General features: G+C 35.0%; 1 protein-coding gene across 1 annotated transcript in view; it reads left to right on the top strand.

Annotated features, from left to right (window-relative positions):
- Nucleotides 1-14,375, top strand: part of ADGRG2 (adhesion G protein-coupled receptor G2) — a gene marked incomplete at its 3' end in the record, with an annotated part of 80,087 nt that overhangs the window by 29,030 nt on the left and 36,682 nt on the right. Inside the window, exons 3-6 of the mRNA XM_079764697.1 lie at nt 2,990-3,025; nt 7,332-7,370; nt 9,253-9,294; nt 11,561-11,614. Of these exons, the coding sequence (XP_079620823.1) occupies nt 2,990-3,025; nt 7,332-7,370; nt 9,253-9,294; nt 11,561-11,614 (171 nt within the window). The remainder of the gene's footprint in view (nt 1-2,989; nt 3,026-7,331; nt 7,371-9,252; nt 9,295-11,560; nt 11,615-14,375) is intronic.

The following is a 14,375-nucleotide window of genomic DNA, read 5'->3' as shown; positions in this document are numbered from 1 at the left end:
ATTTTGAAACAAAGTGTCAGGGAGGAAACTAGGGAAAGAGGCTCCATTAGTGGAGCCAGTTTCTTGAGTTTCCAATTCCTCTGTTTGGCTTCCATGCTAAGTTTATGCGTGCCAAACTCCTGCTCATCATAATTGGAATATATGGACTTTGTTTTTTTTAAAAAAAAAAATCACTAGGGAGTCATACTGAGTAAATTTTATAGACACATCACAATAATTTTATTTATTGACTTAAATCAAGACTTCAATAAATGAATAGTGCTTTAAAATTTTCTCTTTGTTGGTTTCCAAAGGAAAATCTGAAAAATTTAACTGTTTTCCCTTTCTTTGTTTATGAATCTTTTTAACAATGGAAATATTTTGTCTCCTAAGAGTGGCATGAAACTCAAATATATGACTCACTGGAAATGACGACCACCTCTTTGGTTATAATAAATGGGAAGTGAGTTAGGAGAGAGCCCAAGAGAAACAGAGGCTGATACTCAGGAAATGTAAGGCCTATGGGGACATCGCTATGTTACAACAGGAGGAGTGATGTGGAGCATCATAATGAGAGGCAGAAAGTGAATAAAATGTTAGTCACTGAGCAATCAGTCCCCTAGAAGAAGAAAAAAAATGACAAAAGAAAAAAATGGGCAGAAACAGTTTTTAAATCTCTAGCTTCTATTTACAAGATTCCCTCCCTTCATCACTGTACATTGCTGCTGGGAGCTCTGTAAGTTCCATGATGGAAGAGGCCAGCTCTGCATGTGGGTTAGACTGGTCTAACCGTTGGGCTAAATTTTCATCAGGTTTTACCTCCTGATTGTGAGTCCATGCCTATCCAACCCAGAGATGGTCAACCAATTTTATGCTTGACTAGTACATGTCCTCTAACATCTAAGAAAGAGGTGAAACTCAAATCACAGCTCTGTTCAAAGGATTTAGCAATGGAGAAGGTTGGAACCATTGGTGGCTATGGCAGCCATTATTAGCCTCTTTTGCCCTTCAGCATCACTCTTTATCCTTCTTTCCTGGAACTCAACTCTTCCTCAGTGTGGTGTATCACATTACTTGATTTGTAGATATTGTACCAACCTTGCATCCTAGGAATAAATCCCACTTGATCACGATTTATGATCTTTTAAATGTATTATTAGATTTGATTTGCTAATATTTTGATGAGGATTTTGGCATCTATGTTCATCAGGGATATTGGCCTATACTTTTTTTTTTCTTTGTAGTGTCTTTATCTGGTTTTGGAATTAGGATAATGCTGGCCTCATAAAATGAGTTGGGGAGTCTTCCCTCCGCTTGAATTCTGTGGAATAGTTTGAGAAAAATTGATCTTAATTCTTCTTTGAATGTTTGGTAAAATTCAACTGTGGTCCAGGAAGTTATTGGAAGTTTTTTGATTACTGCTTCTACTTCATTGGTTGTAATTGGTCTGTTCAGATTTTCTGTTTATTCTTGATTCAGTTTTGGGAGATTATATATTTCTTGCAGGTTGTCCAGTTTATTGGCATATAGTTGTTCATAATATTGTTGTGTAATCCTCTGTGTTTCTGTGGTGTCAGTTGTTATAGCCCCTCTTATATTTCTGATTTTATTTATTTGGGTCCTCTCTCTTATTTTCTTGATAAGTCTAGTTAAAGGTTTATCAATGTTGTTTATCTTTTCAAAGAACCAGCTCTTTCCCAAGAGTATTTTAAAAATTAAACTTCTGCTAACTCAACATATTCTTTGACTGGTAGAATATTAAAGTAACATGAGGGATATATTGAGGGGCAGAGACTAAGAGGAGGCAATTTCAACTAAATTAAGCTATCAAGTCATTAACTACTCTGGGTACATGGAGAAAAATCAGGTTATAGTTTGTGTGAAATGATCTTTCTTATCATACATATACATATACATATACATATATATATATATGCATATACCCATTTATCTATATACAGTTGAACAAAATGGGTTTGAACTATATCCATTTATATGTGGATATTTTCAATAAATACTGTAAATGTATTTTCCTTATGATTTTCTTAATAACATTTTCTTTTCTCTAGCTTACTTTACATTATGTAAGAACACAGCATATAATACATATACAAAAATGTGTTAATCAACTGTTTATGTATTAGTAAGGCCTCTTCTGGTCAACAGTAGGCTATTACCAGTTAAGTTTTTTGGGAGTCAAAAGTTATATGTGGGTTTTCAACTGCACGGGAGATTGTTGCCTCTAATCCCCACTTTATTCTAGGGTTAACAGTACAGATATATAGAGATATAGATATAGATACACATATACATATACATATACACATATACATATATACATAGAAAGAGAAAAGAATATATGTCAGAATGTTAATGTAATTTATCTCTGGGGTGAAATTATAGGTGGTTTTAATTTTCTCCTTTTTGTTTATCTGTAATTTCTGAAGTTTCTCCAATAAGTATGTATTATTGTTCATAGATAAAAAATAGAATTACTTCACTTTTACGGAATCTGACTGTCCCCCCAAATAAATAATACAGCAGTTCTTGTAGATTATACACCCAGAGGTATCTGATTTAGTTTAACTCATAAGAAAGAAGTAGCTTAATAATATAAAGTCTGTGCTAATAGGTATAAATGGAAGCACAGTTAATGGGAATTTAATTTATGCAGATGTATACATTTACTTTTACAAATTATAATGAATGTTAGCCAACAACTAAAGGTCTTATTAATCATTTTTAGTTTAAAACATACTAAACCATTATATAACAAAGTATATAGACACGGTTAACAGTTAATTGGAAGAATTGCTTCACCTGAGATATGCCTTTGTAGAGCATTGAAAAGAAGTACTGATTAGGTTGTTAAAAATAATAGTAAATTAACATACTGTCCTCTTTTGGTAGCTATTTGCAACTCATTTTACATTCACTCCCTTTTTAGATGTTACTCTCCTATGGATTTATGCAAACTAAACTAATTTTAAATCACCTTTTTCCTCAACAGACAATGCTGATAATCCCAGTTTGTTAACACCGTCTGGTAAGACTGTTATTTCATGACTTTGGGGAAATTTCAGGAAAATAGTCTAAAAGTTCTCCATGCAATATGGCATGTAGTCAGATACAACAAAATTGTTGTTGTGGTGTTGTTGTTTTTTCATGACTCTTAATTACGTTAAACATAAGAGGACAAGCATATTGTTCCCACACATTGCTGGACAAAGCTGGGGAGTAAACTGTGGATTTTCATTACAATAACTGTTTAAGTTCTTCAATGTTGCTTTTAGTATTATAGTTCACAAGTCTCCTAAAGAGCATCAAGAACATAAACATGCTAATGTTCTTATATTTGAAGGATGAGATGTTCTCTTAAACTTCCTAAGTACCCTCACTGAATGAGTATTTTTCAAAAGGCTTCTGAGGGCTTAGCACTCATAAGAATGGGGAGGCAAACACAGTAAAGAGAAATTTATAACCTAGGACCCAGGAACAGAACCTATATTCAAGACTGTTAGCTGGAATGGGACCTCAGGGATAAAGTGGTCCAGCCCCACATTACTTAGTTGATGACATGAAGCGTGGAGCACCTGAGTACCTTGTCTAGGGTCACACAGTTCTTGCCCCACATCACACAGAGGTGGCTTCTCTGACTCTTCTGTATTCTTTCTGGTATACCATATATTACAGAACAATCTTTTGTGGTAAGGAGTGAGTCAACTCACACTGTATTCTTAGTTGTGTGAAAATGAGATTCTATTGTTATTAATTCATTTAAACAAAATAATAATAGCTATTACTTCTCCGTGCATGTACTACATGTCTGGGAGTCTTCAGACGTTTCATTTTGCTTCCAATCTTGCAACATAGGAATCATTATATTGATGTTAGAGATGAAAAACTGTGGGTCAGAAAGGACAAAACTTGTCCATGTTCACACATTCTCTGAAGCCAGACTACTTGGGTTTGAATTCAGCCACTGTTCTCCTACCCCCATTGCTAGCTGTGTGACTTTGGGCAAGTTCCTTCACCTTTCCTGTGCCTCTGTTTCTTCTTTGTAAATTGGGAAGAATGATAGCAACTGTTTCATAGGGTAATTGTGGAGATTAAATGAGATAAAACATGTGCCTGGCATGGAGTAAATCCTCAATAAGTAATAACTATCTGGGCTATTAAGCAAAGATTCAAACTCAGGATTGCAAGTCTCCAAATCCCAAGCTCTTTTTACTGTGCCATTTTGCCCCCTCATTGTGAAACTTCTAGGGTAAAATCAACCACTGTATGTTTCTTCTGGTACAATAGCCTTCATCAGACTTAATCAGAGCAATATCTTTGCAAAATTCTGTTTCCATGGAATGGTATATGGGGCTTTGGGTCCAGTCACAGCCTGGGTTCTGGGTGTCTGGGGGAGAGCTGCACTAATCGGAAGGTAAGAGCCAGTGCACATCAGGGATGGAAGGGCAGCTGTGCCTGGAGGCCTCTTCTTTGGATGGCATCACCAGTCATCAATATTTAGAAGAACCGAGAGTCATTAATTAAAAACCAGCTTTGACCAATTATTTTGTTCTGCCACAAGAGCAAAGGATTCCATGCCCACACTTTGAATCTTACTGCTCAGGAACTGTCTTACTTCTGAAAAAAAATATCCTCGGTAATTTAAAAAATGTAGTAAATGACAAAATATGGAATGAATAATGTAGGACAGACAGGGTGTGTGTGTTTCAGCCAAGGCAAGAGCGGTCTAAAACAGACAGTCCAGCCAAGTGCCTTGACACACCCAAATGTTGTCCTTACGGGCTAAATATCACGCTCCCTACTGCAAAGCTTGGCTTCCTTGTAAAATATTTGTGTTTACTTTTCTTGTGTATATGTAGAGGTCAAGCCATTGGATCTTTTTAATATATAAACTGGCAAAGTGTGTGTAGTAGACTGAGCCCTTAGCATAAGTGGAGTTATTCTACAGTAAATTTATAACTTGATTGTCTTAATAGCAGCCATATTTTTAAATAACATACCAGGAAATTGTGTTAGGTAGTACAGTATTGAGTGATAGCAATGTTTTGTTTTGTTTTTTAACCCTATGGGAAGAATTGCTAGGTGTCATTATAACCAAATGGACCCAATGTACCAATATGTGTCATAATTGTAGCTTGAAAAATATTTAAAGTATAAAATGTTTTTTAGAACTCTTTGGCTGAAAATTTTTGATAGTAGTATATCTTATATTTTGTTGTTGTTCTTAAACTTATTTCCATAATATCCCATAAGTAGGAGCAGGCTTTGTGATCATGAGCCTCAGGTTCTTCATCTGTAAAATGATACAGTTGCACTCATTTCATCTCTTGGGTTCTTTCCCTATAATTCTCTGATTAAAGGCATACTAAGTGATTATAGGACTTGCAGATTTAATTACATATTGGTCTCATGTTGTCCACTTCTTTTCATGATTATATCTCAAAATCTAACTCCTTAAAATTCAATAAATAATTGTTTCAAAGTATTAATTTGAAAAACGTGTGTGTTTTCTCCTGCAGCTGACTCTCCTATTGGTTTTGTCCCATACTCCAATGGTACTCCAGGCAAGATTTTGAAAAAAATTTAAATCTAGATTTAGCCCAATTTGTTAAATTTTTTATTTAATTATATCTTTGTATTGTTTTTTCCCCTTGGGACAAAAGAGGTTGAAACTACAAGCCTAAATGGTAAGAATTTTTCTGAAGCAAGTGAAAATTGATAACCATTAATATGAATATAAGTATAATGAATGGTGTTGCAGGCTTCCATATTCAAATAATAAAAAAGAAAAACCCAAAGAAACCCAAGACTGACAACCTAGAGGGCAATCTAAACTTTCTGGTTAAATGAGAAAATTCTTATTATCATGGAGGGAAGACAGCCCTCCATCACTCTAACTGTTCTGTAAGAGAAAAGAAATGTTGCCAGGCCAGCATGGCTTAGTGGTTGAGCATTGATCTATGAACCAGGAGGTCACATTTGATTGCTGTTCAGGGCACATGCCCAGGTTGCGGTCTCAGTGTAGGGTGTGCAGGAGGCAGCCAATCAATGATTCTCTCTCATCGATGTTTCTATTTCTCTCTCCGTTCCTCTCTGAAAGCAATAAAAATCTATTTTTTAAAAGAAATTTTGACCACATTTTGAGTACCCCATTTCGCTTGCTCACCAACACAATTCCAACACATTTTTTTATATGACAGATTGTTTAAATGTGAAAAGCACATCCAGTGACTTCAATATGATTCAGCATGGATTTGGAGGCACAAAGTGTTCAAAGACAGCCTTTTTACAGATGATTTATCATTTTAAAATAGTATAAAATAAAATAAAAAACAAGCCCCATTATGCTGAAGAAAAGGACAAAGAACTGGGTTATATTCGAGGGAGGTGGGCAGGGCAGCACATTCTGTTCCCTCCCCTTTGTGGGTAGATAGTCTTCCATCTTATTGCAGTCAAAACCCAATACTTTTCACAATCCCTTTAGTTAAAATAAAAGCTCACCATGTGTTTGGCAGCTAAGAGCTAAACAATCATAAATGCAGCTCACACTGATCGAAACTGGTATAAATTCAATTTTGGTCTAATGGGAAGGGCCAGGCATTGTCATTTTTATATGCAATTACTTTTTACAGTGAAAGCACATCTTCAAAATAGCTTTGGCAGTAATTTTTGGGTCCTATTTTATGTGGTTGAAAAGTGTGATAATGTAATACATGCCGTTCCCCCCTAAAGTTTCATCCAGAATAATAAATTCTAGAATGCTTTCCATTAAAATAAATACCAATAGAATAGATTTTAAATTGAATTTTAAGTGAAACAAGATGAAAATGAGGTTTCCCTAAAATTTAGTTGAATATAATCAAGAATTCCAAATTTAAACTAGAATTACTTTCATAAGAATGAACTACATTAGGTAAAAATATATTAAGCAACCACAGTACTATAAAGTTAGTATTAACTGTAAAAATATCATATCCCTTATGGACTTTCATTATAATAGAGAAAAAAGGACAAAATATTAAACTATATAAATGAGTTTATTTAAATGTAATAATTACAGGAGTGTTGCTATGTTTTAGACACATAACATGTGTTTAGGAAACACATTTTGAACAAATGAATATTTGCTCAGGAATTGTCTCTGGGGGTTGGAGAATGGATAGTGTGGTGAAGGGGAGGGCAGCAAATACATTTGGTAATGTCAGTTGGCTTTTGCAACATGCTCTAACTTCTCCAGGGTTTGGGGAAGAGTGAAATGTTTAGGGAACCTAGGAAGATGCATGTGTTTATTAATCATGCCAATGGTTAGGTTAATTTTTATTATTTTATTTCAGATGCTACTTCAACCGTGTTATCTACTTTAAACAAGACAGGTAATATCAAGTTATTTATAAACATAATATCTGTTTTCTGTGGCTTCTTGAGTTTCTCACTTGTGTGGTCTTTTGGATTAGTAAAGGTTATCTTCTTGCCTACTTCCTATGCCTTCAGCTGTTGATTTATTACTTGTTTTATTTTGACATTGAACTGTAATTCTGGTGTCCACACACTCCTGATCTTCCAAACTGCTATGGCAATAGCACTCCACTTAAAATAATATTTTTAGTATAATAATAATAATAATAATGATATATCTTAGCTCATAAAAATGGAAAATATAGAAAAAATAAAGAAAATGTAACTCATCTTTAGTGTTATTTTCCTAAGACTATTACTGTTAATTTGGTATATTTCCATTCAGTATCATATGTACATATACACTGTCATAGTTTAGGTACATTGTTATATCTCACCCTTTTGACTTCATATTAAGTTATAAGTATTTTCTAGAGTCCCTTGCTATTAATGACCTGATAATACTCCATTATCAGAGTTGTTTCTATTTTTTAGTAGAAATTGTTGCTATAAATATCCTTGTGCCAACATCTTTGCATTCATCCTGGTTTCCATAGGATGCATACCAAGGATTGGATTTAATGGGTCAGCATTTTGATATCTTAGAGCCCTTGATACCTACTGCCTAGTTACCTTCTAGAAAGCTTGTACCGGCATGATAGTGGACATGAATGTCCATGTTGCTGTACCTTTGCTGAAAGCTGAGTCTGTATCATATATTATTAAACTTTCTCTCAATTCCATAAGTTCTATTTTGAATTTTTGATTAGTGAGATTGAATTACTAGAACTAGAAGCTCATTTTGCAGTTGTATCTTGATTATTCTAGAAAGGAAAGTATTAGGGTAAACAAAATAATGTATTTAAAGGATTCTTCGTGATAATATAAATGCTAGCAGCCTCTATAATTACCACCAATCATTGCCGATGGATCAGTCACACATTGAAACAGAAACTCATCAATAACGCACACACAAATGAGGTTTCTGAAAGTGTCACTTTAACGACATAATTCTTAAGTGCTTTTCTAAGATCTGAGCTTTGTGTTTTTTTCAGAATTTGTCATTCATCCTAGGAGACAGAGCTTCTTTGTAAATATGTGCCCTGAACACAGCTTCTTCTAATTGACCATCCTTAGAGCCAGGATTTATGAACCTGGTTCTCCATAATCTGGGAAATGAACCATGGGCTCTGTCCCAAAAGTGTGTTGAAAAGATATTTCTAAGATTTGCTTTTTCAGTGTGTTTTAATATTAACCTGTGAGTCACTGACTGAACAGTTATGTCTTGGTTCTGCTGTGAGCCTGTTGTATGACTGTAGTTGGATAGTCTCACCCTCTCTGAGAATAATTTTATCTATCAATAAGATTGGAATAGTATTGTATTAACTTTTAGAGAAAATGGCAGGGCAATTCCTTGATTGTAGAACATGATAGCAATATTTTAGATTCTGTGCTTACTGTTACCTTTAATTTTTATTCTGAATCACCGCTCTTTACAACCTAACACCTGAAGGTCCTGATAGTGACTTAATTTTACATATCTGAAGTATAAGTCTGCATTAATTTGTCTAGCAGCAGCAGAGCATGGAAACTGCAGTAGAATTACACAAGCAGTGGGTGTGTAATGGGTGTGATCTAACTGGGTAAACATGGGAATCTAAATCCCAGACCTACCCTGTGCCAATGCTATATGATCTGTGTATGTGATTCCCATTCATTCTGCTGAGATGACCAATAGTGTCTTAAAGGTATCAACAGTATGATTTTCCTAGCACTTCACCAAAATTATACTCATGGCAAATTGTTTTTTTAAAAAACAAGCAACAATTCTGCTCTAATATTTAAATTGCTTCTTTGCAGAAAAAACTAAAATCACTATAGTAAAAACCTTCAATGCATCAGGTATGACTTATCAATATCAAGACTTTCTTTTTTTATAACTAAAGTAAAATTAAACAAATGGTTGATGTTAATGTTTTCTTTCTCTCTTTTTCCTATCTTTTAAAAAATGAAACTGGTTTTTAATGAATAGATGTTTATTCACTGGGTACCTGAAATTGTACTAAGTGTTTGGGGTTATAATAGCAATGACTAGGCACAATGCCCACCCTCAAGAATCTTCTAGTCTGTGCGGTGAGATAAGGCAAATAAACAGATAATTAACATGAACATGTAGTGTGAACATAAAGGCAACTATTTCTGACATGGTTAAGAAGCATAGGAGATAGAAGGACTGACAATTATCAATGGGATGCATTTTATGAAGGAAAGATTCTTAAAGAAGTGAATCCCAATCTCTTTTTTAAGTAATAAAAAAAGATGTGCTTTTAAGTACCTAGTGCAAGACTAGGGATACATGATATACTTAAAAGTTTCTGATTGATTTAAAGCAGAGATTGGCAAACTATGAGCTATGGGCCAAATCCACTTTTTTTTTTTCTTTTTCGTAAATAAAGTTTTATTAGAAAAGTACTGTGCCCATTTTTTTTTTTTTTTACATATTGTCTATGGCTACTTTTCCACTATAATGAATGATAGGGTTGAGTAGTTGCAATGGGGATTAGATGGCCCACAAAGCCTAAAATATTTACTGTTTGACCCTTTACAGACTAAGTTTTCTCACTCATGATTTGAAGGACAACCTGTGGCCATGTACTTGGAGGAAATTACAGATATAATAGCCCTAGCAACAGGAAAGAAAATTCTCAGTATAAATAAGCAGCAAAAGACAAACAGCACTGGAAATTAAGGTGCCACTAAAATTTAGAGAAAGATGAGATGTGATAGAATGAAAAGCTTAGTAAGCAATAGACCAATAGTTGTAAGAAACATTAAAGCACTACTACTCACCATCTATATATTGTATAATTGCATAGTATATTTCTAGTGAGTTATATCTATTAGCAAGTATATTTAAAATGAAATCTTTCTCTTTTGATATGGGTAACTTTTGCTGTGGAACAACATAGAACTCTACATGTCTGGGAACTTTTGGCACCTAAATTCAGTTTGCTCACATAGTCAAAACTTTAGCTGAACCATGATGCCTACACACCAAATGTCAACCAAATCATTCTGGCAGAAACCATATCATACACACTAATTCAAATTGTAATTTTAGTTAATGTTCAAACTAGTTCTCTTAGGAAAGAATTAAGCACTCATAAAGTGCAAAGGAAATAAAATAGCAATCAAGCACTGTGTACATAATTTTGACAGAACCAGACATAGCAAAATACAAAAATATTCCTTACGATAACAACTTTTTCCCCTTGGTAGTTTGCTTAGTAGCATTTTCCCCTCACATTTAATAAAGATTTCTTATTCTCTGCCAAAAGGATGAAATTAATGAAGAAAAAGATTCTTAGAGTAGTAAACCCTGAACTCTTTTCAAATCAGAGATGTACTTCTCTTTTCACCTTTGGTGAAAATGTTTTTCAGGTTAATATGTCTGGCTTTTTGTTCTAATGTGGCTTATTTCATCTCCCATTCATCTCTGCCTACTGTGTATGCCTGTGTAGTCTGTTGTCCTGGTCATTACTCCATTATGTCTTCACTATAACTTTTTTTTAACTTCCTAGTATCACCCATTAGATTGTAAGCTCCTTGAGGGCAGGATCCATATTTAGAACCTCATAAAGCCTACAGAATATGGTAGAAATTAGCAAATATTTTTTGAATTTTATAGTTTTGCCCATGTGAAATGATATCATGACTTTGATGTTATTTCACACATACATTTGCATGAGGAGCTGAGACCATCATTAGAATGTTCATGTACTCCCCTACCCGGAAAGAAAGGAGAATGTAAGAGTAAGGGCTATTTCATTTAAAGCCTATATGATAGATTTGTATTCATACTGTTCTGTTGTATTGGACAGGAGAGGGATTAATTGGGAATGGGACAAGGAATTACAGGGAGGAGTAGGGAATCAGACACTAACATACTAAAGAATAGTAAAGAATTAAGTTCATAGCTAACCAACTAAGAAATGGAAACTCTCATTCCTTTAGTCTTTGTGGAATGCATCCAACCAATTATATCCAACTTATAACATTTTTGGTCCACATTTGATGCTTAAATTTATTAATTTTCTTGACAATGTACTAGTATATACAAGTGAAGGTGTTGACATGCTTAATCAGCTGGTTTGTGTTTCCTTTGCAGGAGTCAAACCCCAGAGAAATAGCTGCAATTTGTCATCTATTTGCAATGACTCAGGTTAGTTCTTATGCACATTATATGTTACCAGATAAATTAGCTTCATAGAGAAAAATGGTTGCTTTTCTCCTGGAGAGTGTGTGATGTGTGCCTCTTTGATCTGTCTCTTTTCATACCACCTGGCTTCTATGAATCCTGAATTAAAACAAAAGCAAAGTTTAGATTTGGCTGGAATTATCTTCCCATTGCCTAGTGAAATGAAGGGTTAACGTCTTTAATATGAGAACATGAAGCTGTGCACAAAACATTTTTCACCATAGCTTTAAATCCATAACTAATGCACTTAGAGTTGACTCATGAACATAATTAATAATGAACTTAATTATTGAAAGCCACTTCTTGTATACAAATCCTTCAAGCTTTTCCATAGGACCTTAAGTATAATTATAGCTTAGAAACAGGATATTGTCTTTTTCTAAAACTAAAACAAACCGCTCTACTAGAATGTTGAAAACCTCACGTACACCTAGTTAATTGGGTGCTAATCCCAGTAGTGCCATAGTAGATTTTGCCATCTTTAGCTAAGACTGCCCACTATTTTTAAAAATTGAGATGGAAAATCTCTTGAGAACATGCTATTTTTGAAATGAGGATATTTTCCCTCCTGCCTTGGGACAGAAGAATGAAACAACCACTTTTCTCACATTGGTTTGGCTCTCTGGGCTCCCTTCTTTGTTGAAACCTATGAAAGCCGATGTAAAAAACAGAAAAACATGGTGTGGCAGGTCAGAATTGGATCATGGGAAGAGAAAAGAGGAAGGTAACAAAATATTTTATATTATTCAAGTCTTAGTATGACTCCATTGATATAAAAAGAAATACTCATCAGAGGAATGAATCATTTTATTCTGTTCCCTTTAATCCTATATAATAAAAGCCTAATATGCTAAGTGTCTGGTATTTGGTCGCCCGTTCAACCAATCAAAGTTTAATATGCTAATGATATTCTAAACCATTCAACTGCTTGCTATGACATGGAGGAAGATGCTCTGACTGGTAGGTTAGCTTGCTGCTGGGGTCCGGCTGACCGGAACTGAGCAAGATGGGCCAGACACGCCCTGGAGACCTGCCACAGTCCCTCCCAGGCTGGCCAACCTCCCGCATCCCTCCCCGCTGATCATGCACTGGTGGAATCCCTTGGCCTGGCCTGCACCCTCTCGCAATCTGGGACCCCTTGGGGGATGTCGGAGAGCTGGTTTTGGCCCGATCCCGTAGGCCAGGCCAAGGGACCCCACTGGTGCATGAATTCATGCACCGGGCCTCTAGTAGTTTAATAATTTGTTTGAAAAACATAGAAACATTCAGTCAATGGAACTAATGCACATTTGAAAATGTACAAAAAAAAAAAAAGGAGGACATAAGAAACAATTGCAAGTAAAACAAGTTAAGGTTGGATAATTTAGAAAACAAGAAAACTTTCTGTTGAAAGAATGCTCCACAAAGACTTTGTATTTGTGTGAGTGTGAAATTTGCTTATGTGAGCTTTCTCCTGCTAGTATGCTCCTGGTAGAATATAGTAGAAAAATATCATCTGGTTTTGATTCAAGAAAAACAACAACACATTTTACTTTCATATATTGTGTAACTCTCTCTTCTTCTTCTTCCCTCCTCTCTTTACTGAATTCTCCATAATTTCATTATTTTTGTGCTTCATCTATATTTGAACTGGTGACTAATGTCTACTTTAGTGTTGTGTTTACAAGATGTTTGATAACTGTTTGAAAATTGAACATTTAGTAAAAAATAAAAAAACTGGTCATCTTGAATAACAGATGTCAGAAAGCTGGTTAGAGTAATGCTTTCCCTAATTAAGTAGATGAATTGATTGTTTGTTTTAGTGTCTGTTGAAAACAACCTCACCAGGGAACCAACTCTTTTGGCACCAGAAATCCCATGATATCCTGCCAGAAACTAGAAGCCTCCACTTCTTGCAGGTTTCAATCCAGGTTCCTTAAGGGAAATGGAGACTAATGCAGAAATGGGAGCTGACTAGCCACAGTTAGGCTAAAAGTAAAAAGGAGGTGGTTTCCTCGTTGCTCTGCTACTACTGTGCTCCCAGCACATTTATGAACTCACCATGCCCTCAACAAGACTAAAGGATGAACTTGAAGAATAGAGGGGTGAGGGAAAGAAATTATAGGTGTCGACTATATGCACACACACTAAATCAGTTTATACAAGCAAGATTTCTTTTCAAAACGTGAAAAGTAATAGCCTGGCTGGTGTGGCTCAGCAGTTGAGCGTTGACCCAGGAACCAAGAGGTCACTGGCTCAATTCCTGGTCATGGCACATGCTAGAGCGTGGGGGCATGCAGGAAGCAGCCAATCGATGATGTTTCCTTCTCATCTATGTTTCTATCTCTCTATCCCTCCCCCATCCTCTCTGTTTAAAAATCAATAAAATATATTAAAAATTTTTTTAATATTTTTATTGATTTTTAAACAGAGAGTGGGGGTAGGGGGGCATTGGGGGGATAAGGACACATATGTAATACCTTAATCAATAAAGAAATTTAAAAATTTTAAAAATGGATAAGTAATTTTATGCATATATCAAGAGTTTTTACTTTTAATACTTATATACTGTATTAATTGAAATTTCAGTATCAGAGTTGAAGTTCTTGGTAGAAAAGTTGCTTAAACAGATAAATCATGTTAATCTTTGGTCTAATGGCTTTGTTGGCTGTTTTAAGTGTAAGTGGACCATTGGGAACTGGGCTATGGGAATCAGTTGTACTTTGGGGTACAATAAAAAAGATGA

The sequence above is a fragment of the Cnephaeus nilssonii genome (genome assembly GCF_951640355.1).
Source record: "Cnephaeus nilssonii genome assembly, chromosome: X".
Lineage (NCBI taxonomy): Eukaryota > Metazoa > Chordata > Mammalia > Chiroptera > Vespertilionidae > Cnephaeus > Cnephaeus nilssonii.
This window is presented reverse-complemented; position numbering and strand designations above follow the sequence as displayed.